Source organism: Sceloporus occidentalis, unplaced genomic scaffold, assembly GCF_023333645.1.
Source record: "Sceloporus occidentalis isolate IW3139 unplaced genomic scaffold, rSceOcc1.0.p SCAF_8, whole genome shotgun sequence".
NCBI classification, from domain to species: Eukaryota; Metazoa; Chordata; class Lepidosauria; order Squamata; family Phrynosomatidae; genus Sceloporus; species Sceloporus occidentalis.
In genome coordinates, this window is record NW_028316988.1 from 9,195,001 (window position 1) to 9,218,353 (window position 23,353).

Consider the following 23,353-nt stretch of genomic DNA (forward strand, 5'->3'; position numbering starts at 1 on the left):
TTATTTTGGAAGAGGTCCTTTTTGGAAGAGGTCCTTATTCCTTTCCCCAACATGTAGCACTTGCAACTAATTCCATGAATTCGTTGTATTTTCAAGCAATTCAGCTTAAGCTGACCAGCTTTTCAGTGGACTCCCCCAAGAACGCCGCTGTGCAAGACTTTAAGAAGCCTCCTTCTCATCCGTCAGAGTATAAGAAAATATTAAACTGGCAGTTTAAAAAGCAACGAGCGATAAAAAATGAAAGGTATGTACATGAGGACACTCAGAATGCGTTTGTTATCAGGCACCCAAAAATAATAGCAGTTATACAGACCTGGCATTACAAGCCGCCAAGAAAAGGCACTGCAAGAAGAAGAAGAAAAGAAGAATACGATGCTAAATACTGAAATATTATATATATATATATATATATATATATATATATATATATATTGGAAAAGGTATCACTTATTTAGAGGAAGGAACTGGCAAGCTGAGGATTCCTTGCCTAAGAAAACTGTGGATCCTACATAAGTGACTGGTTCTCCTAATGTTAATGCAGGAGGCAGAAGGTAGATTAAGATCTATGTGAAGGATGTTTCTCAGTGGTGGCGAACCTATGGTACGTGTGCCAGAGGTGGCACTCAGAGCCTTCTCTGTGGGCACCATGCTGTCACCCCAGCACCGAGTTTGCCATAGTTCATTACTAGAAAGCCAGAGGGACATGGCACTTTGCAATAAGTGGGGTTTGGGTTGCAGTTTGGGCACTCGGTCTGCAAAAGGTTCACCATCACTGACATAGATGTTTGTCTCCAAGCTATTTAACAAAAGCAAAATCTCTCCAAAATGCTCCCTCCATCCTGCAAACACACAAACCGGTTGCGATAAAGAATGCACCATTAATGCTAGTCCAAAGATCTGCAAAATTTAAGGCCGCCCAGCTAAAATTTAATCCCACGTCCCCTCCATATATTTTGCTAGATTGGTTAAACTGTAAACTCACCCATTTCTTTAAATGGTAAACTTATCAAATTATTAACTTCGGATTCAGTAACTGCTGGCCAGAGAGGAGCATTGCCAATGCAAACAGCATCAAAGATCCTCTGTGCAACTCATCCTCCTAAGAAGCTGTCGTAAAATGAGTCACTGATGTCTTAAGAGCTTTCTTCTAAGTCAATTTTGCCTCATATATCACCAATGGCAGCCAACGCCATTAATACAAAAACCTTGACGCCGCAACTGACAGTTTAAGGATTTCCCACAGCAGTAGGATGAATGCTTGCGGGATTCGCACCGGCTAAAATCCCACTATTCGCTCTATGGCGCTTTTTAACATAATCTCACAAAACATGTACATGCCGCAGCCTTGCAAATGGTTCTTAAAAGATGGGCATGCAAGCGTCCAAGCGATATTACAGATATAACAAACACAAAACATGTCCTGAGAGAGGATAGTCTGCTGTAAATCCTTGGGGTTTTCAGCTGGATTTTACCTCCAAGTATGAACAATATCACAAAAACCTTTCCAAATCTTTGCAGACACCATTTGGTGCCTGCAGTATCCCCCAGAACAATGTACATAGGCAACTACATATATAGGTAACAAGTGTTAAATATAATGTTTGGTCATTTTAATGTTCAATTGATATAATAATAATAATGTAAGGGGTCTGCTAGATCAGCCTATCTAGTCCACCCTCCTGTTTCTCCAGGAACATCCCTGAGAAGTCCGCAAGCATCTACTATTAAGATGTACATTCGTCCCTCCACATTTACAGCTTCAACTTTTGCGGCTTTGATTATTCACGGATTTGATTAATATGTTCTCTCTAGGAATATCTAGGTCCTCCAGTGCAATTCTGTGGCCAACTTAAGCCAAACATCGCAGCGACGGACTGAGGGATTCCTAGAGAGAACACTCCACTAGGCCTTTGTAGCTCCTCCAGCGCAATTCTATGGTCAACGTCTGGCAGATGTTGACCACAGAGTTGCCCTGGAGGACCTAGAGACTCCTAGAGAGGATACTCTACTAGGCCTTTGTAGCTCCTCCAGCGCAGTTCTATGGTCAGTGTCTGTCGGATGTTGACCACAGAGTTGCCCTGGAGGACCTAGAGATTCCTAGAGAGACTACCCTACTAGGCCTTTGTAGCTCCTCCGGTGAAATTCTATGGTCAACGCCTGTCAGATGTTGACCACAGAGTTGCCCTGGAGGACCTAGAGATTCTCCCAGGTAAAAACATAGTGTTTTTGTTATTTGCGGTTTTTTCACATCCACGGGGGTCCTGTGCCCTTAATCTCAGCGAATGCAGAGGGATGAGTCTACATTGCCTTCAACGCTAGACGCCCACCACATCAACCGGACATCTGTAGTCTCCCTAAACAACAGGATACACAAAGACATGTGAGAAAGTCACAAAGGACATTGATACGAGCGCCTGTTTTTCCTGTTCCCTTTCAAGACATCTAGCAAGTGAGTAGACTCTTCACCAACATGGATCGCTGTGAAAACAGCTTCCAGAATCTACATCGATGGTGGCCCTTTGACTTTTGGTTCCCAGAATGGGCCATATTGGTTAGGGCTAATGGGAGCTGCAGTATGAAAGCATTTGTAGGGTCACAGGTTGCCTGCCCCAACCTGTATTAAATCCAAATGGCAGCCAACTGAATACTCCACATACTCCACATATGTTGGACTGTATCTCCCAAGCTGCTTAAGATGATGCCCAGCACCACTGCCTGGTTTTATGTCCCAAGCCACATCCTTGTTTGTTGCCCCCCTGCAGCTCCCCTATGCCAGCGTCCCCCAAATTCTGGTCCTCCAGGTGTTTTGGACTTCAGTTCCCAGAAGCCACAGCCAGCTTGGCCAACGGTAAGGCATTCTGGGTGCTGAAGTCTAAAACATCTGGAGGACCAAACTTTGGGAACCACTGCCTTATAGCATTATGACTCAAGATGGTGGTCCCTGGACATCAGCTGAGACATTGGCTCCGGTCCCTCGGACGTTTTCAGGAAAGGAAGAAGCAACTCTACCGAATGGGCACAACTTTGGTGCCAAATTTAGCACACTGGAAAAGAGTAATAATGCCCGGTTATGGCCCAAGTATCCCGAGAAGCAATGGCTTACGCCGTCCATTTTTCTCCGAAGAGATGAATCAGGAAAGAAAGAAGAGAACGCAACATGGAGGGAATGTTTAATGCTGCAAATGATGATGATAATAATAATTGTATATCTTACTCCTCAAATACAAACGGCAATGAAAACTCTCTTAGAGGGCAAAGAAATCCCAATCCTTCCTTGCCAAAGAATACAGTCTTTGATATGAGAATTGTAAATGTGGATGCAATTCAAAAACAGTTTAAAGAGAGGACTGGGCAAACTATAAGCAACCAGCAAACAGATCCAAAGCGGCAAGTATCTTTTCAACGGCAACGCCTCTAAGAGAAAAGTGTAAGCGTTTGAAACATGAAACGTAGATCCTCTCTTCAAGGTCTTAAGAAAGCATGCAGAGAAAGGGAGATAACTGCCCCAACACACATGTGCATAAGTGCGCAAAACTCCTGTAAAGGCAGAATAAACCAGTGCTGTGATAACTGGAAATTATGGCCGAACCGGCTCGAATTTGTGTCCAAGAAAACATGGAAGGACTGGTTGTCGGACTCAATTATAAGGATATTGATATAAATAGATATTATATTATTGCTATTATTATTGTTTCCTTCTAAGTGTGCAAAGAATGTAAAGCCAAGCCGCTATTTATTTGGACGCAGGGCATGTATTTTCGGTCTCGCAATGGGACTGCTTTCTGTCAATTTGGTCTATGATGTGAAATTGGATAGTTATGATTATCGAATGACTTATAGGCAAGTACCAGGCCTACAAAAATAAAACACATTCTTTTAAAAGGGTCCGGTGACAAACCATCCTATAGTTTGCCTGTCTTTTAACAGTCCGATAAAACATGTATCATGCAAACACAGGCACAAAACGACGATACAAACCACATGGGCAAAAGGCCTGAATCGAAGCATCGTTTTGGAGCGGCGGGAGAAGACATGGAGGATGAGGATTAAATATACCATTCTTGTTGATATTAGGGAAAACGGTTATCAGTCAATGTCCAGGTGGCATTTGACTCCATACAGATTATCTATGGCCTGGTACAGAAAGGCAAAATAAAGCTGCTTCGGGTCGCTTTGGAGGTATGCTGTTTCAACGACGCATGCGTCCCAAGAGTCCATAAGCCGCACCAAAGCCATGCTCCAGTCCTAAGGGCTAAAGCGCAGCTTTGGTACAGCTTCCAGACTCTTAGGACGCATGCGTCACTGAAACAGCGTACCTCCAAAGCGACCTGAAGCAGCTTTATTTTGGCCTGTCTGTATGGGGCCTAAAAGGTATAAAGGAAACAAAGGGCTCTGTTGGAAATGCGCTACAGAATTAGGTACATAGAGGCATGTTTGATGGATGTGTGGAAAGGGCTAAACAACATCTAGAAACTGATCCATATATGAAGATATTTGAATTTAATACATGTGCGGACCCTAAGACCTACCTTTCGAATATAGTAGACGGAACAGGTTTTGGAAAGGCAGGGAGTGAAACTGGCATTTTGGGCAGCTGGAGTAATGTATGCGAGGGATTGGGAATCGGAGGAAACTCCGCCAATGGAGGAATGGAAACTGAGGCGCATTACAGACTGCCCAAAATGGGCGGTCTCGCGCCACTGCCGGTTGCTGCGTCCGGGAACCTCAGCAGCCAAACCGCGCGGTTCCCAGGCGCAGCAAGAAAGAAGCACCAAAATGGTGCTTCTTTCTGTGGCCCGGAAGTGGTGCTGTGAGGCGCGCACTCGCGGTGTCACTTCCACCCGCAACGTCTGGACATTCTGCGTCCGCGACGTCAAAATGGCGGTGCCCATCTGTATAGGGCGCCGCTATTTTGACACACTCGTTACACGCGAGGGGCAAGGCGCATCAGGAAGCATCGCCCCTCGCGCGTAATGACAGCACCTCATAGGCCCGTCTGTAACACGCCTGAGACTTTACGATCCATACGAAATGGATAAATTATCCTTCCTTTCAAAGAAACGAATCATTAACAATCATTTATAAAGAACGGCGTTCCTGGAGTAGTTATGCGCAAGCGGAAGGGGAAAGCATGCCACAGTTTGAATGCGCACACGCTAAAAGCCAGGGAGAACGTAACCGTTTGCATTTATAGAACGGAGGCAGAACGGTTTGCGTTTCAATAAAGAGGACTCCGAAGTTTGGCGTTTGGGTGGAATGGCCATTTTGACAAGGGAAGGAAAGCAGAGGGCAAGAGGCCGTGCCGCTTGGATCATTAGCCTTTAAGGGAAAGGCCTTGCGTTCGAAACTCACCTGATTCATTCTGGAATCCGGTCGCGGTCTGAAAAGTTACGCACAACGGAGAAACGCCTGCCTTTACACGGACCCTGAAAAGAGAAACCAGGCAATGTTACAGATGCCTAACTACAGGTTTATGTAAGCGATCTGAACCAATCCTCAAACCGATAGGCGATCAATCGGAGGCAGAGGGAGAGAATTGCTATTGTATTCCAAGCATTTCCATGGTGGTGATAGGCTTCAGAGGCAATATAGTTCTATTATTACTATCATTATCAATCAATCTATCTGTTTATTCGGCCATAAATTAATGATAGTGCCTCTGATTTCGATTTTGCCATGCTGCAAACTAAAGCATAATGAAACCATTTCGAGACTCAAAACGGTAAAAAATCAATGGCAGTCTGAAGCAGCGATGTCCAAACTCTGGTCGTTTTGGACTTCATCTCCCAGAAGTCCCTGCCACTTTGGCCAATGGTCAAGGATGCTGGGAGCTGCAGTCCAAAACACCTGGGAGCAAAGGAATGGAAAGATATTAGGCAACGGAGGCCAAGGTTTGAATCAAGGGGGATTTCAGGAAGGCCGTTTTAGCCCCAGCTCCCTTTAGGTTTCCATTTAAGGTGATTTTGAAACCGTGGCCAAGCGGATCTGTAGATCCCAAGGGCTACTACCTGGACTGAGCGGAGTATTTGTTTGCTCAAGGTTTACTCCATGAATTAGTCTCTGGGGAAAGACATGAACGGAGGCGGCAAAACCCCCAAAACGGGACGCACCTTTCGGAAAGAAGCCAGAGTCGCTTCCTTCCATGTTTAAAGCGCCACCAAGAAAGCCGGCAGCCAAGCCGCCTCCTGATCCTGACAAGAGAAAACCCGGGTTATACATATATATATATATATATATATATGATTCTATTTGAATAATTTTATTACACAAAGTCTAAAACAATTCACAAACCAAAAAACCAGACATACTTATACACACATACATGTACATATATATATATGTATGTGAGTATATACATATATATGTGCCTGTGTGTTTATATATATATATATATGTATACATATGTATATATATGTGTGTGTGTATATATGTATATATGTATATACATATGCATACATACATATATGTGTATATACATATATATATATATATATATGCATATATACATATATGTATATTTGTATATATGTGCAGTTAGAGAGGTGGAGTGAGAGAGATAAAGATTGATGGATATATATATATATATATATATATGTTGAGAGAGAAAGGGAGAAATAAAGAGAGATGGATACACACACATATATATAAAGAGATGGAGAGAAAGAGAAAGAGAAAGTGATGGAGAGAAGAGATAGATAGATAGAGATAGAGAGAGAGATGGATAGATAGATAGAAATAGAAAGGGAGAGAGAGGGAGAAAAGATAGATAGATAGATAGATAGATAGATAGATAGATAGTAATGACAGATGGCTGGGTGCCTGTGTTGGAGTCCCTGCCTGCCTGCCTGCCTGCTTCCTTCCCCTGACCTCCGGCGGAGTGACACTCTCTCAGCCTCTCCGGAGCCCTCTTCCCGGGCCTGGCCTGGCCTTACCTGCCCTCCTCCTCTCCTCCTCCCGCTGGCCTTCCCCGTTCCCTCCTTCAGGGCCGGAGGAGGCGGAGGAAGGAGGCCAGGCCCCGGCCCTTGGCAAGAAGGAGGAGCGGGGCCCCGACCGACGCCATCTTGTCTCCGGCGCCGGAAGTGACGACAGAAGGAGAGGGGAGGGGGAGGGGGAGGGAGAGGGAGAGGCAGACAGCTGCTAGACTCAGAGATGGAGGGATATGGAGCTCCCTGCCTTCCTAGACACCTCTCGCTATATCTGCCTACATCTGTCTATCCATCCACCCCTCTATCTATCTATCTATCATCTATCTATCTATCTAGCCATCCCTCTATTTATCCATCCATCCATCTATTTACCTTCCTTCCTATCCATCTCTCTATACCTATCTACACATCTATCTATCTATCTATCTATCTATCTATCTATCTATCTATCTATCTATCTATCCATTCTCCTTCCTTCCTTCCTTCCTATCCATCTCTCTATATATCTATCTCTTCCTACATCTATCTATCTATCTATCTATCCATTTTCCTTCCTTCCTTCCTTCCTTCCTTCCTTCCTTCCTTCCTATCCATCTCTCTCTATACCTATCTACACATATCTCTCTATATCTCTATCTGTCTGTCTGTCTATCTATCTATCTATCTATCTATCTATCCTTCTCTCTGTCTATGTATCTACCTTCCTTTCTACCATCTCTTTCTATATTTATCTCTTCCTACATCTATCTATCTTCCTTCCTTTCTATCAATTTTTCTATATATCTATCTCTCTTCCTATATCTATCTACCCCCTCTCTCTATCTTCCTTCCTTCCTTCCTATCCATCTCTCTATTCCTATCTATCTACATCTGTCTCTCTATATCTAACCATCTCTCTCTATTTCTACCATTTATCTATCCATCCATCTATCTCTATATGTGTGTCTATCTATCTATCTATCTATCTATCTATCTATCTATCTATCTATCTATCTCCCTTCCTCTCTTCCTGCCCATCTCTCTATATACCTATCTACATCTTTCTATCCATATCTATCCATCTCCCTCTCTCTATTTCTATTTATCTTTCTGCTCATCTCTTTCTATATCTATCCATCTATCATCTCTCTCTCTCTCTCTCTCTCTCTCTCTCTCTCTCTCTATATATATATATACACATATACATATATATATTACTGTAGCATTATGTGTGTGTGTGTGTGTGTGTGTGTGTGTGTATATATATATATATATATAAAAGCTACAATGTAACCCTTCTGTTTTTTATACAAATTGTGGGAAAGGACTGGGCTAATAATAATAAATGATAAATAACAATAAACAACAACAATTAATTAGTTAATGAATAATAAAAATTAATACACTCATTAAATTAAAAAGAAAGGAGAAGAAGAAGAAGAAGAAGGGAGGGAGGGAGGGAGGGAGATGAGGCTCACAAAGAAGAAGGCAATGGCTGCAGCCTTTCGGGCTCTCAATACAAACTCCTGTCCTGGAGCGCCATCTGGCGGCCATTCTTGGCATCGCCCCTCAGAAATAGGCAGCCAATCAGCCCAGGAAGGGACAGGTGAAAAGAGAGGACTGGGACACAGAGCAGCAGTCCTCTTGAACTGCAGGACCCATCATCCCCCTTCCCAGGGTTGGTGACTTGAACGTCAATGTTAGGGGTCTTGGAGGACACTTCCCATCATCCTCATCAGGGATAGAATGTCGGGGAGGTTTCAAGCCTTCCGTTCTCTGTCCAGAGCCCTTCAGGACTAGGGTTGGAGGACACTTCCCATCATCCCCAGCAGGCCATGCAGAGGTCAGGGGAGGCCTCCCTCCAGCCTTTCTGCGTCCTTGGCCCCTCCACTCCTTTCTGGAGATTCCCAGAATCCTTGAGCCCTCCAGGAGTGATGGGAATTGTAGTCCAAAGCTAAGAAGTCCCTGCACTCGCTAAGGGCGCCAACCCACTTCCTGCAGCAGAAGCAGATATATATATATATATATATATATATATATCGGTATAGATTTATATCATATATACATATATATACACACACACACACACACACCTCTGCGATTATGTGTGTGTATATATATATACTGTATATATATATATTTAAATATATACACATACATACCTATATATGTACACACAAATATATATATACTTTTGATATATGTATATATATATATACATTTCTGAGATATATATGAATATACAGTTCTGAGATATATATATATATATATACACACACACACACACACACTTCTGCGATATAGATAAATGTATCTACAATTCTGAGATATAGATATATGGCCAGATAGATCCTTTGGCCCCTTAAAGGAGCCAGTTCCAGGTGCCCACCTGTCCTCCTTCCTCCCCTCTGGCCTGGGGCCCCTTGCAAATGGGGCAGGCACAGTACAAGGGGCTTAAATCTATATAACTTCCTACTCCTTGGCCCCCGGCTTCTTCATTGACCTAATATGAATTGCATGGACCTTCCAACAGAAGGAACCGAAGGAACTGGGTGCTGGCAGCCGTTGCCCCATTATTTCCAAAGCATCTCCCACTGAAGGCAATGGTTGCCCCAGACACCTTTGGGTTTACGCATAGGAAGAAGGGTTTGCATGGATGGACTGTGGGAGGAAGAGGACATATATAGTTTGGGTACTCATTGTGTTTTGGGTTTTATTTATCGCCTCTCAGTGTGGCAGAGCTCCAAGGCAATGCATAGAAGCACATGGATAAAATAAAGCCATTGCCACGTTCTTTTGGAGTGCCTTCTGGATTTGTGCCATCTCCAATGCTACTGGACTTTATTTTCCTCTTGACATTTGGCACAACCTTCAGTTCGTCGCAAGGCATGTCTCCACACAACGCACCCTGGAAAATGTCCCAGCCGGCCTCATTCCCACTTGCAACAAAAAGCGGTTCATGATCCAGATTGCTGGATCAATTCAACAGCAGAGCGTGATTCCCGCTACATTTGCCCCGATCACATTTTGGCCTTCTCTAAAATAACCCACTTGTGGTTCACATTCACACATGAATCGGTCCAAAGGGGACCTGCTGCTGCAGGTCACCTCAAGTCGTTAAAAGCCTGGCTTGGACTTAGGTGAGTCACACTCTCTCAGCCTTCGTTCATGGAGAAAAAGTTCAGCTTCCAGCATCCTTCTTCTCATCTTCTCAACATCCTTCTTGAATTGTGGTTCCCAGAACTGGATGCAGTATTCCAGGTAGGGCTTGCCCAGAGCAGAATAGAGTGGCAATATTCCTTCCCTTGATCTAGACACTATACTTCTATTCATGCAGCCTAAAATCGCATTGGCCTTGTTAGCTGCCACATCGCACCGTTGGCTCATGTTCAACTTGTGGTCGACTTGGATTCCCAGATCCCTTTCAAATGCCGTCTTGTTAAGTCAGGTGTGCCCCATAATCCTATATCTGTGCATTTTGGTTTTTTCTGCAGTACCTGACATTTCCCTCCGCGTTGGAGTTCATTTTGTTAGCTTTGGCCCAGCTTCCTACTCAGGTCACCTTGAATTTTGATCCTGAGGTACAACAGGTGTAATATTTATCCAGATAGACATGCCGGGGCCCTGATTCCCAATGTGCCCAAGAAGGACGCCTTGGTTGAAGGCATTGAAGGGCCCCAGAGAGGAGCGCCAAGAGGGCCAGACTTCCCCGATCAATGCCCAGACGGAGGTCGTCGACTGAGGCGGCCCTGGCAGCCTCAGCTCTGCATCCCGCCCTAAGACTGGTTTGAGATGGATCCAATCGGTTTTGCCACACTTGTAGCTTGACAAAACTATGAATCCCAAATGCATTAAGCCCAAAAAACAGTGCCAAAGTGCTTTAGTTTTTATTCGTGCAGCCTGGCTCAGCATGTCACCTTCATTTGCCTGTTGATATATATATATATATATATATATATATATATACACACACACACACACACACACACACACCCCAAATGCTGGAGGGGGGGTTCTGGAACCTACAATTTAGAAAATTGTTTTCCCAAGGCATCTACACTGCAGTAATAACACAGTTTGGTACCACTTTTTTTTTGGGGGGGGGTCAATGCTATGGAATCCTGGGATTTGTAGTTTGGTGCCTCCTCTGGCAAGGAGAGCTCTGGCTGACCCGAAACTACAAATCCCATGGTGCCACAGCACTGAGCACTGAAGGTGGCATCCAAGTGGGTTATTCCACTAGAACTACAAATCCCAGGATGCCACAGCACTGAGCGCTAGGTGATATCAAAGTGGGTTATTCCTTCAGTGCAGACCCCAGGGACCCTTAAAGCATCACCTTCTTCTACACAGCAAAGCAGCCCTTGTGTGTGTGTGTGTATGTGTGTTTGACTTTGTGGACTACATCTCCCAGCATCCTCTCTTCCTGGGAGTCGTGAAACTTTAGGTCAGGGTTGGGCTGCGGCCTAGTGGTGGCTTGCGTCGCCTAGGCAACGGAGGAGGCGGCCCCTCCCTCCCTCCCAGCGCGTTCGATGCCCTCTGCGCTCGATCGATCGTCCTGCGCTGCGCGATGAGTGACGCAGCCGAGGAGCAGCACTTCCTGCTGGAGAGGGTCAGAAAGCAGAGGAGGAGCCTTAAAGGTGCCTTTCCCAGAAGCCACTGCGGCAGCAGCAGAAGGAGAGGAGGAGCAGGCTGTTCACTCAGGTGAGGACTCACCTGGACAGGTAAGGCAGGTGCATCATGGGAAGGAAGGGGGTCTCAGGGGCTGGCTTGGGAGGGACAGCCAGCCCTTCCTTCCTTCCTTCCTTCCTTCCTTCCTTCCTTCCCACTTTCTCAGCTGCCTTTGAAGTGCCCTGGATCCCCTCCCCTCCTTTGATGGGGAGTTCCTGCATGGCAGAAGAAGGGGGCTGGGCTGGATGCCCTTCGAGGGGTCTCTTCCAACTCTAGGATTCCTCCCACTGGCTTCAGGCATATGCTCCCTGGCTACAGCCTCCCTTTGGAAAGGGCAGCCCCACTGGCTCCTCTGCCTTCCCACTTTCCCAGCTGCCCCTAAAATGCCCTGGCCCCCCTTTCCCTCCTCCCGCTCTCCCTCTTCGGCTCTCAGTCGGCTTCAAAACCTCTTTGGAAGCCATGCGTTCTCTCCTGGAAGCCCCCTGAAATGCCCTGGTTTGGGGTGCATCGAATGAGAGTTCCTGCATGGCAGAAGGGGAGGGGGCTGGACTGGGTGGCCCTTGGGGTCTCTTCCGACTCTGGGATTCTGTGGATGTTGTTCTTCTCCCCATTTCTCCCCCCTTTTGCCCCCCACTTGCTTCAGGCGCATGCGCTCTGACCGTCTTCATTGGGCAAGGATAGACCCAGGTGCCCTTCTGCCTTCCCACTTTTCCAGCTGCCCTTAAAATGCCAGCATTGCCCTCCTTTGCTTCGAAGGCATACCCTTTTGGTCGCCCCCCATTTGGCAGGGATGGTCCTGAGCAACCCCCTGCCATCCTTCTTGTCCAAACGCCTGTGCGTCTCCTTCCTTGGAGGTCTTCAAACAGAGGCTGGAGGGCCATCCGTCAATGGGATGCTTTGACGGAGAGTTCCTGCATGGCAGAAGAAGGGGTTGGACTGGATCAGGGCCCTTGCGGTTCTAAGACTGTATGGTTTGGGATGCTCTGTTGGTGAATTCCTCCATGGCAGAAGGGGGTCGGACTGGATGGCCCTTGGGGTCTCTTCCGACTCTATGATCCCTCTGCCCTCCCACTTTCTCAGCTGCCCTTAAAATGTCCCGGATTCCTCTTCCTCCTCCCACTTTCCCCCTTTTGCCTCCATCTTGCTTCAAGCGCATAATCCCTTGCCTGTCTGTCCCCATTTGGCAGGGAGAGTCCTGAGTAACCCTGAGGGTTGGGGATGCTGGAGGCTGCAGTCCCGAAACTACATGGCTATCCGGTTGCACAGGTCGGAGCTCTGCCTGTCGCGTTGTGAATCATCACTGGGGCATCTCCATGCACAATGCACCTATAATAATATAGGTTTCAGAGGCTGGTGTCCCAGCGGCAGAGGTGTGTCTGGCCACATCTTAATGAGAGGGATAGCAAATGGGAAGAAATGCTGGCAGACGTTGTGAAAGGAGCCAGAAGCAAAGGCTGTCTGATGAAAATGTATGGATCTGGTGATAGGGATGTTGACCAAAACTCTTTAATTCCACAGTATATATGTGTATATATGCACATATATATGTCTGAGATGCTCTGTCTCTTTCTGTTTTTCAGGTCGGTGTCCTTTAACGATGGAAGAAAGCAGCCAGGAATGACAAAGAAGTCCTTGCCACCTTCTCTTAGGAAGTAGTCATGTTGGAGGGATTGATCGCCTGGGTTCTCAACAATTACTTAGGCAAATATGTCAGCAACTTGAACACGGATCAGCTCTCGGTCGCACTTCTGAAAGGTAAGATACATGACTGGCACCATATGTGACTGGCACCAGGAGGACCACTTTCCCCAAGGATTTCATTAGAGCCTGCCATACACTTGCGCTGGTGCTTCGCCCTTTGGGTCTGCCTTCTTTCTCTGGATTGCAGAGAATGCCTCCGATGAATTTCTCCAGCAGGAGATGAAAAATCCCACAGTAACATAAAAATAAACAATTGCCATATTGTGAAGTCGAAGGCTTTCACGACCGGCATCCATAGTGTGTTGTGGGTTTTTTGGGCTCTGTGGCCATGTTCTGGAAGAGTTTATTCCTGACGTTTCGCCAGCATCAGTGGCTGGCATCTTTGGAGAATGCTGTCATGGAAGAGAGTGGGGTACATATATATACACACACACCTCCCTACCAGGGTCACACATGTTAATGTGATTGTGCACTACACACACACACACACACACACACACACACACTTATATATACCCCACTCACTTCCATGCCAGCCTTCTCTGAAGATGCCAGCCTGGCAAAATGTCAGGAAGAAACTCTTCTAGAACATGGCCACAGAGCCCCCAAAACCCACAAAAAACTATGTAATTGACATATTCTTTTGGAGAAGCCAAATCTGTGGAGTTGGTGCGCCAACCTTTAGCACTGCCTCCAAGGAAATGTATATTTTTGGTTACTAATACCTGATTTGGAGCCAGTGTGGTTGTTTGAGCATTGAACCATGACTCTGGTGGCAAAGGGTTCGAATTCCTGCTTAGCCATGGAAACCCACTTGGTGAGTGGGCAAGTCACACTTTCTCAGCCTCAGACGACGAAGGCAAAGGCAAACTCCCTCTGAACAAACCTTGCCATGCAAACCCCACAATCTGGGTCACCATAAGTTGGAAATGACTCGAAGGTGCGCAACAGTAATCCCCATTTTAATGTACTAAAATGATAATGCAATGCATTTCATCCCCACCAATGGCTACTTGCATTGATAGAATGCTCAATATTTATCCGATTGGGAAAGCTTTCTGGTTTAGGCATTTTAAACTCTTGCAGACCAACAAGAAAGTGTGCCTTTAATATTGTAAGTATTATTGTATTTTTACTTTTATTGCAAGCTGCCACGATCCGGAAAGAGAGGCGGGATATTAATAATAATAATAATAATAATAATAATAATAATAATTGGTTTCTACCAATGCTGCCTAAATTGCTTCTGACTCACAACTCCGCAGCCCTGGAAGAAACGGAGTGTAGTGGAGTCTCCTTTCTTGGAGGTCTTTAAACAGAGGCTGGATGGCCATCTGTCAATGGGGATGCTTGGATTGAGAGTTCCTGCATGGCAGAAGAAAGGGGTTGGACTGTATTGCCATTATGGTCTATTCCAACTCTATTTTTCTATGATTCTATAGTGGATTTAGGTAAAACTGGGCTGAGATCTCCATCCATTTATGAGATTTTGGTCACTTGGCATCTCCTGGCCTCATTGCTGCCCTGTATAGCTTTCAATAAGGAACATGACAAGTTGCTATAAAATGTAACTGTGAATGTAAACTTGCTTTGCAGAAGTTTGTTTGGGAAGTACAATACAATTAGCATTCATGCAGCCTTTTGCTGGAGCAACAGTTACATTTATAGGAAACGACCTTCCCGAAAGCTATCCAGGGCAACAACGTATTGATAACCAATTATAACTTATTCAACACCATAAACACAGTGCATATTTACAACGGAATAATAGTTCACATGTAACTACAATGTTTATAGAAGAATGGGCCAGCCTTCCTTTCTTGTAGGAAGTTTTTTGAGTAAAGACCAGCAACGCTTATTTTGGAGCGATTGGATTTGTTGCCAAAAAAAACCGAGGCAGTTTAACAGACAAAATATCAGTGTTGCATTACAGAGGACATCATGAATGTCAGAATATATTAATTGGGTAATATCAGAGTGTTGTGGTATAGTATAATAGTACATTTGTGGTTGTAGTAGTGTAACATTTGAATAGAAGTTTTGTATTTTATATATAGATAATACATTTTTATTTTATTTTATTTAAAGAAGAGTTTATTCCTGACGTTTCGCCAGCATCTGTGGCTGGCAACTTCAGAGAGTGCTGGCATGGAAGAGAGTTGGGTGTATATATGTGTGTGTGTGTGTATACATGCACACACATACAGTGTGCCCTTGTTACGTGGGGGATCTGTTCCACACCCCCGTGTAACAAAAACTCTTATGCTCGAGCCCCCTTGAAAGTAATGGGGCTCGTGCATGCGGTGTGGTGGTGTGGCGGTATGTGTGCACCAAGGGCGCACACCCCATTAATCACAATGGGACGCCCTGCCCCTTGCGCCCCGCATGCTCCTGCTCAGCTTTCAGCGTTTGCTGAAAGCTGCTTATAGTGCATCCATGTATGACGTGGGCGCACTACACACACACATACACACACACACACACACACACACACACACAGAGTATACAACTCTCTTCCATGCCAGCATTCTCAGAAGATGCCAGCCACAGATGCTGGTGAAACATCAGGAATAAACTCTTCCAGAACATGGCCCCATTGCCTGAAAAACCCACAAAAAGCTATGTTATTTTATTATTTATATGGGCTGTGTCCCCCCCCCCCCCGCCTCCAGTCTTGTGCCGATGAATAGGAGTGCATTGAACATCTGCCTCTTTATGCTGTGCCATTACAATGTGGCATTCTCCCCAAAGAAGTCTCAGGGTGCCAAAAGGTGGTGGGAAAAGATTGGACATCTATCAGTTTTTATACAGCGATGTCTTTCTTGCTCCTTCAGGTGCCGTGGAGTTGGAAAATTTGCCGCTGAAGAAAGATGCGTTGAAGGAATTGCTGCCTTTTGAGGTCAAAGCTGGTATGTATTTTGGGGTTGAAGGATAGAATCGGGAAGGGTCCCAAAGGGCCTGAACAGACAGGCCAAAATAAAGCTGCTTCAGGTCACTTTGGAGGTATGCTGTTTAAACGCTGCATGTGTCCTAAGAGGTCAGAAGCCACGCCAAAGCCATGTTCCAGTCCTAAGGACTGGAGTGAAGGTTTGGGGTAGCTTTTGGCCTATTAAGATGCATACCTCCAAAGTGACCCGAAGCAGCTTTATTTTGGCCTGTCTGTTCAGACACATAGTTAACCACTGAGGCTAACTCCATGCTCAATGCAAGAAATCCAGGTCAAACATTCCCAACAAATAGGACCTTATTGGAGACATTTTTTCCCCATTATGGGCATGGGAAGGGGCCGCTCGGGGCAGAGAAAAAATGCATTTTATTGCAGGACCAAAGTGTCCTCAAAATGGCCCCATTCTGTCGCCCGGCACCAAGCCGTTCCCATTCAGGACTGGGGTGTGTCCTTCGCCTCGGTTGGAAGCCTTCCGTTCAAGCCAAAGGACGCGTCTCAGCACTGAATTGGAATGGCTTGGTGCCAGATGACGGAATAGGGCCATTTTGAGGACACTTTGGTGTGCAGAAAAATGTGTTTTTTCTTGGCCTTGCGCGGCTCCGAGGGTCCCCTTCCCGTGCCCATAATGGGGGAAAATGTGTCCGATAAGGTCAACAGTTGACTTGTTTCATTTTGAAGACATCCAGAGGAGGAGAGAGACCTCCATCACCTCTCTAGGCATTCGTTTCTATTGCCGAACCGCTCTTACTGTCAAGACGTTCCTTCTCATGTTCAACCAAATCTTGTAACTTAAAACCATTAGACTTGGCCTTGCACTCTGGAGCTGCAGAGAACAAAACCATAGCTCTTTGGGGCAGCCCTTGAGGTATTTAAAAAGTACAATCATACAACAAGAAAGGATTTTCTATTACACGATAGTCGTGGCCAGATTAGGATTCGCCGGAAATTAGAATACACCAAAAATTGGGAGAAGCCAAACCCAAAGTTTGGATGGTTAAATTATTTGAAATGGCTGAATTGGATAAAGTGACATAAACTGGGAAAGTTTATTCAGAGTTGGGAACAGAAAATGGGTTTTATGGGCCATGAATGGGGCGAAATGTTGATTTTGGGATTTAAAAGATGAATCGTAAGCGTTGCGATAAAGATACTTGAAATTTGATGATGCGAATGATGTGAACAAATCAGAAAGGAAAATAATGAAATGGTATTTATTTATTTATATTTATTATGGTATTTATACCCCGCTCTTCAGCCCTATCAGGTTATTTGTTTGTTATTAATAAGTTATTAAGTTATTAATGAAGTTAAGTGACAGGAGTAAATGCTATAATATGATCTGTGGTGATAAACAAGGATTATTATTATTAATAATTAGAATTAATTAAAAAGAGTTTTCAATGTGCGAGTGCTAACCCTGTTCTTCTGGAACATTGTAGGTTTCATTGGCAAGATCACGCTCCAAATCCCGTTTTACCGTCCCCATATCGATCCCTGGGTGATATCGATTTCGAAACTGCACCTCATTGGGTCGCCGGAAAAGCAAGAAGACTTCGACGAAGAAAGAGAGCGGCTGCTAGAAAAAGAGAACAAGAAAGCCCTTTTGTTAGCCCTGGAAGAAAAATGGAAAGTGAGTCGCTTAAACGTTTTCAATAAAAGGTCTTACTTACATTTGCAGTTACGACGGATTACGCCGACCTCTCAGAGTTTCTTGTTTCAGATGCATCCAGGAGACTGAAAATTTGTACTCAAAATGGAGAAAATGGGGTGCCACTGGTTTCTTTTGTGATCTGCAAATCATCCAGATTTGTTTTATTACTTAAAATAAAAAACCAAGAGGGTTTAGTAGTGATGAAACGTCTATATTAAAGTTCCAGTGGGTGAATATTGGTATGGTTTTATGGAGCTATTTGGATTACTTTCATTGGATTGAAGTGGTGTTCCCTTCTGAAGACCAGGCATCTATTTGCCACATGGACACTTCTTGGGGAGATGTGGCTCCGTGCCGTTTTCATTGTGGCAAAATAGAAATATGTAGTTGTCACATGAAACCGGTATTCCGATAATGCGTTATGCATGCTCTTTCACACACGGACGTGATATTCATAGTGAAAGGTATACAGATGTGAAGCATGTAGTGTTTCTACATGCCAACTTGGATTGGTTTGCTCATCCTGCCTTCGGTGTTTATTATGTACTCATGATGACGAACGGTTGGCTGTTAAGTGTATGCAAGGAACCTGGAATCCCTGCATTTTCAGAAGCTTGGGGCAACGAATCATTTCTACATCTTGCCTTTTCTTTACATGCCCAAAACAGAAGTATTTCCCTTCTCTTTCCAGAAAGAACGGGAGCAGGTAGCAGAGTCTTACTGGTATTCAGTCACCGCGTCTGTCGTCACGAGGATTGTAGAGAACATTGAAGTAAGTTGGTCGAATGCGCATATTCCTTGTTTTCCAAGATGCTGTTGATATCTTCTGAACACCCGCTGTCTTTTTTTAATGTTAGCATAAGGGGAAAAGTCATCCGTCAAATTGAGGTTTGGTTTGCCATAGCTAAAAGCCACATTAGAAGGATGTGTCAGGTGCTGCTTTTGCATCCTACCTGCCATGAATTTAGGGGCAGACAGAAGCATGTAACAAATATGTGGCAGAAAAAGCAATCATCAGTAGATACTTTTAACAGTTCTTTCTGACAAGGAGGATTAGCAAATAGGGCTGGATTCTGTGCATGTGTGGGGTTATTGGGCCTGAACAGACAGGCCAAAATAAAGCTGCTTCGGGTCACTGTGGAAGTATGCTATTTAAATGCTGCATGTGTCCTAAGAGGCTGGAAGTCATGCCGAAGCCATGCTCCAGTCCTAAGGACTGGAGTGCAGCTGTGGTGCAGCTTTTGGCCTCTTAAGATGCATGTGTTTTTATTGATGACATCAATTTTAACTTGTTTTCTGGAGACTAAAAAGAAATCCCCCTTTTTTCCCTTCCTTTTCAGTTAAACATTCAGGATGTCCACCTGAGGTTTGAGGATGGGGTCACAAACCCATCCCAGCCGTTTGCCTTTGGAGTCTGCATTAAAAATGTGTCAGTGCAGAACGCAGTAAATGAGCCAGTGAGTAAAATGTCTACACTCGCCGAAGTGCATTGTTGACCCTATGCTTTGAGTCAGTGTCAAAATCATCATTATTATTATTTATGGTATTTGTGCAGCCCTCCAAGTGGACTGTATCTCGTAGCATTCTTCATCATTGGCTATATTTGCTAGGGCTGCTAGGAGTTGTAGTCCGAGAACATGGCCAGTCCACATGGTCACCACTCCCATCGTTAAGTGTGGGCATGCTAGGTATGTTTCAGATACCAGCTATTTCCGTAGATGGAACACTGAACCAAAGAAGAAATACACCCATCCCTCCATATTTGCGGATTTGATATTTGTGGATTTGATGGTTCACGGATTTGATTCATATGTTCTCTCTAGGAATCTCTAGGTCCTCTGGTGCAACTCTATGGTCAACTTTAACTAAAAGTCACACTGAAAGACCTAGAGATTCCTAGAGAAAATACTCTTCTAGGCCTTTGTTGCTCCTCCAACACAATTCTTTGGTAAGTGTCTGTCGGACGTTGACCACAGAGTTGCACTGGAGGACCTAGAGATTCCTAGAGAGGTGTCCTCTCAGGTAAAAACATAGTGTGTTTGTTATTTATGGCTTTTCCATATCCACGGGGGTCTTGTGCCCCTAACCCTAGTGAATATGGAGGGACAGGTGTATAAAAAAGAAGGAAAAAAAGAAATATGGAATTCATTGTTGTTTTTGTATGCCTTCATGTCATTTCCGACTTACACAGGCCTAGGGCATGATCCTTTCAGTGGGTTTTCTTGTATGATTTGTTCAGACAGGGTTTCCCTTTGCCTTCCTCTGAGGCTGAGAGAGTGTGACTTGGCCAAGGAGGAATTTGAACCCTGGTCTCCAGAACCATTATCCGATGCCACTAGACCGCACTAGCTCTCCAGCGCAGAGTGCCTTAATTAAAATAAAACGCATCAAACGCAAAATAACCATGCTCAAATGGGGTAATTTGTGCCGGATGTTCTGCACAGTGTGCTATGCTTCCATTGCGGTTCACACCGTTTTTCCTATTCCAAGGTGGAAGAGCTGATGAAGAAAAAGCAGCTGGAGATTGCGGACTTCAGTATCTATTGGGACACGAAATGTGTTTTGTTGGGAGACCTGCCACCTGGGGAGCTGCAGGTAGGAGCAGCCATAGGTTCGGGCTGGATAAGGGGAGAAGATCCTTCTTTTCTTTATAGGAATTAACATGCTTATGATCTGCAGAAAGCTATGGATGGGAGTATGGAGAGCTGCGACCACAACTACATCTTGGAGCCTGTGTGTACCTCTGCGCTTCTGAAGCGCAACTGCTCCAAAGAACCGCTTCGGTCACGGAATACGCCTCGACTTGAGTTTGACATCCAGCTGGAGACGATACCACTAAAACTTTCGCAGGTAAAATATTGCTTCGAGGGAGTTGTTCTGCAAACGGAGCGTTCTTGCATAGATTTAATACGGAAGCTAACACTGTTGGGAAAATACGTATTGAATATCAGATATTCCCTTCTCAACTACAGTATGTTGTGTTGTTCATGCAGACCCAATACCGGCAAATAATGGACTTCTTGAAAGAACTGGACCGGAAGGAAAGGCAGATCAAATACAGAAGATGGAAGCCAAAGGTCACCGTATCCCAAAAGTACGGCTTCTTTTTGGTTTGGCGCCAGCCTTTCTTGAAGGGGGCATATAAATAAAATAAAATTAAGTAAATGTCCTCCTGGATTCAGCTCTCAGTCTGGATACGGAGTGCATTTCTACTGTTAGTGCTAGTGTGCCGACTGGCATGCGTTCTTGGAGATGTCGGATCTAGTTGCGGTGGCACATGGTGTGATTAGATCCTGTTTGAACCACAAAGTCATTGGGTACCTTCAAGACCGAAGCGAGGACGTGAACCAAAGCCTTTTTGAATGGACATTCTCACATACCAATGGCATGTGTGTATATATATATGTGTGTGTCTGTCCCTGGTTTCCACTCCACTAAATGCATCTGACGGAGTAGAATGTAGTCTATGAAAGCTCATGCTTCCAACTTCTTTCTTTCAGTTAGTCTAAAGCAGTGATGTCCAAACACTGGCCCTCCAGGTGTTTTGGACTTCAGCTCCCAGAAGCCTCGGCCATCTTGGCTAATGGTCTGGGAATCTAGGAGCGGAAGTCCAAAACACCTGGAGGGCCAGAGTTTGGATATCACTGGTCTAAAGGGTGTTACAAGTTCTCTCTACATATAAAGCTATGCTGGCATTTTCCCTGTATACGAAGTGCAGATGATGGGATTGTATCAGCGCTGCCTAGTAAATTGTCCCAGTTTGGAGACTGAAAAGTAAATAGCAGCCATTGCAGGACAAGGGGCACAGGGGCCTTACCCATCTTTGGTGAGGCTGCCTGCGTTGCTAATGGAAATGTCTTTCCTTGGGATCTTTCAGCTGCCGAGAATGGTGGAGGTTTGCTCTGGACGCACATATTGCAGAGATCCGAGACCAACGGGAACGCTCTTCCTGGGACTTTGTCTTGCACCGGGCCCGAGACGCTGTCTTTTACACCGATCTGTATTACAAGATGTTGAAAGAAGTGGAGCTCTCTGCGGATGAGCAGGTATTGGGCGTCTGCAACGCCTACAGTCCCCCTGAGACTTGTGAGATATCTGTGGAGCCGGTGTGCATGGTACCCATGTGTACTTGCAGCGTTTTCTGGTGTGCTTTCAATTGCTGATACTGGCTCCTGGGCTTAATCTGTTTGTAATACACATATATCTGTGAGCCAGATAAAATAGGTTGGGACAACTAGCTCACCTCCAAACGTTTCATTGCATGAGTAGTCATTTCAGAAGGTCTACAATGTCCGCTGGACATGGCCTTTATTCCCACCCAGTTACCATTCTGTTTTAGTGAGATGTTAAAAAATTACTTCTTTCTGGCTGGATTTTAGAAAACGACACCACTTAGTTTTTTGGTGATGGCAACGGCATTCTTAGTAGGTTTCTTTTCAGTTCAGTGTGGCTCATGACGAAGGGTAGGACAAACTCTTAAAATAAAAATGAGCTCCACCGAAAGAGGAGATAGCGTATAGTGTTCTGTCTTCCTGCACCTTTGCCCCAGGCCTTTGGTGTTAGATGGCTCAGCGGTGGGCAAGGTAACAGTTACCTGGAACAGAAGCAGGCATCTGGTATGGCCTCTGTCTCTCTCTCTCTCTCATACTTTGATTCCTTACCATAGAACATTTGGTGTTAGATGGCTGCGTGGCTCAGAAATGAGTTGCAAAACCAGTGCTGACTGTCAAAACTGACTTTATGCGTAGTTGTTATGGCTGAATGGAAAAAGCAGGGATGCTTAGTCCCAATTCTAGTTCTCTTTGGCTTTGAAACCTGTAATAAGAAATAATGGGCCCGAACAGACAGGCCGAAATAAAGCTGCTTTGGGTCACTTTGGAGATATGCTATTTAAATGATGCATGTGTCCTAAGAGGCTGGAAGCCGAGCCAAAGCCATGCTCCAGTCCTAAGGACTCGAGCGCCACTTGTGGCCTCTTAAGATGCATGGGTCATTTAAATAGCATATCTGCAAAGTGATTCAAAGCAGCTTTATTTTGGGCTGTCTGTTTGGGCCCTATGTTTAATTCACAAAGTGGTCTTCAGCTGTGACATGCCAAATAGTGGTAGGCATGGGTAGCGTTGGGCTCCTGGTTGAAATAACCTGCAACGTGTTACATCCAAACTGGCTGTTATGCATTTTGCACTGAACTGGGTCACTTATGTGTTCTGCTTCCAGAGCTAGTTCTTTTAACATTATACTCTGAAGATTTTTAAACAGTGGGAATCCCATTGGAAAAAAAGGAGCTGAGAAATCTTCTGCATTAACTATTTACCAGTGTTTCCATTTGCCATCCGTAGGAAGAAATGGAGCGCATTGAGGATGAGCAAACCTTTGACGAGCTAAAAATCTTACGGGAGATAGTCTACAAGAAGTTCTGCGAACTGGCTGAGGTGGGACATTTTAAAAACTGTCAAATTGGGATTATGATACTACTAC

The 23,353-nt window shown here is 44.9% G+C and overlaps 2 protein-coding genes across 7 annotated transcripts in view; one reads left to right on the forward strand and one right to left on the reverse strand.

The window, feature by feature from the left end:
• PRDM2 (PR/SET domain 2) overlaps positions 1-7,065 on the reverse strand; it is a 31,394-nt gene extending 24,329 nt beyond the window's left edge. For 2 of the 3 annotated variants that reach the window (XM_089534467.1, XM_089534469.1), the window contains exons 1-2: positions 6,933-7,065; positions 5,353-5,426 (exon numbers count right to left, since the gene is read on the reverse strand). In XM_089534467.1, coding sequence (XP_089390593.1) covers positions 5,353-5,361 — 9 coding nt within the window. In that variant the 5' untranslated portion in view covers positions 5,362-5,426; positions 6,933-7,065. Of the gene's footprint in view, positions 1-5,352; positions 5,427-6,110; positions 6,192-6,932 lie in introns of all 3 variants that reach the window. The other variant, XM_089534468.1, reaches the window with a different exon arrangement.
• A 4,456-nt stretch (positions 7,066-11,521) lies between these two features.
• Positions 11,522-23,353, forward strand: part of LOC149307821 (intermembrane lipid transfer protein VPS13D-like) — a 107,805-nt gene continuing 95,973 nt past the window's right edge. For all 4 annotated transcript variants that reach the window (XM_089534473.1, XM_089534475.1, XM_089534474.1 and 1 more), the window contains exons 1-11: positions 11,522-11,609; positions 13,157-13,331; positions 16,112-16,186; positions 17,664-17,854; positions 18,567-18,647; positions 19,216-19,332; positions 20,366-20,470; positions 20,555-20,725; positions 20,869-20,969; positions 21,753-21,921; positions 23,215-23,307. In XM_089534473.1, the coding sequence (XP_089390599.1) occupies positions 13,235-13,331; positions 16,112-16,186; positions 17,664-17,854; positions 18,567-18,647; positions 19,216-19,332; positions 20,366-20,470; positions 20,555-20,725; positions 20,869-20,969; positions 21,753-21,921; positions 23,215-23,307 (1,200 nt within the window). In that variant the 5' untranslated portion in view covers positions 11,522-11,609; positions 13,157-13,234. The remainder of the gene's footprint in view (positions 11,610-13,156; positions 13,332-16,111; positions 16,187-17,663; positions 17,855-18,566; positions 18,648-19,215; positions 19,333-20,365; positions 20,471-20,554; positions 20,726-20,868; positions 20,970-21,752; positions 21,922-23,214; positions 23,308-23,353) is intronic.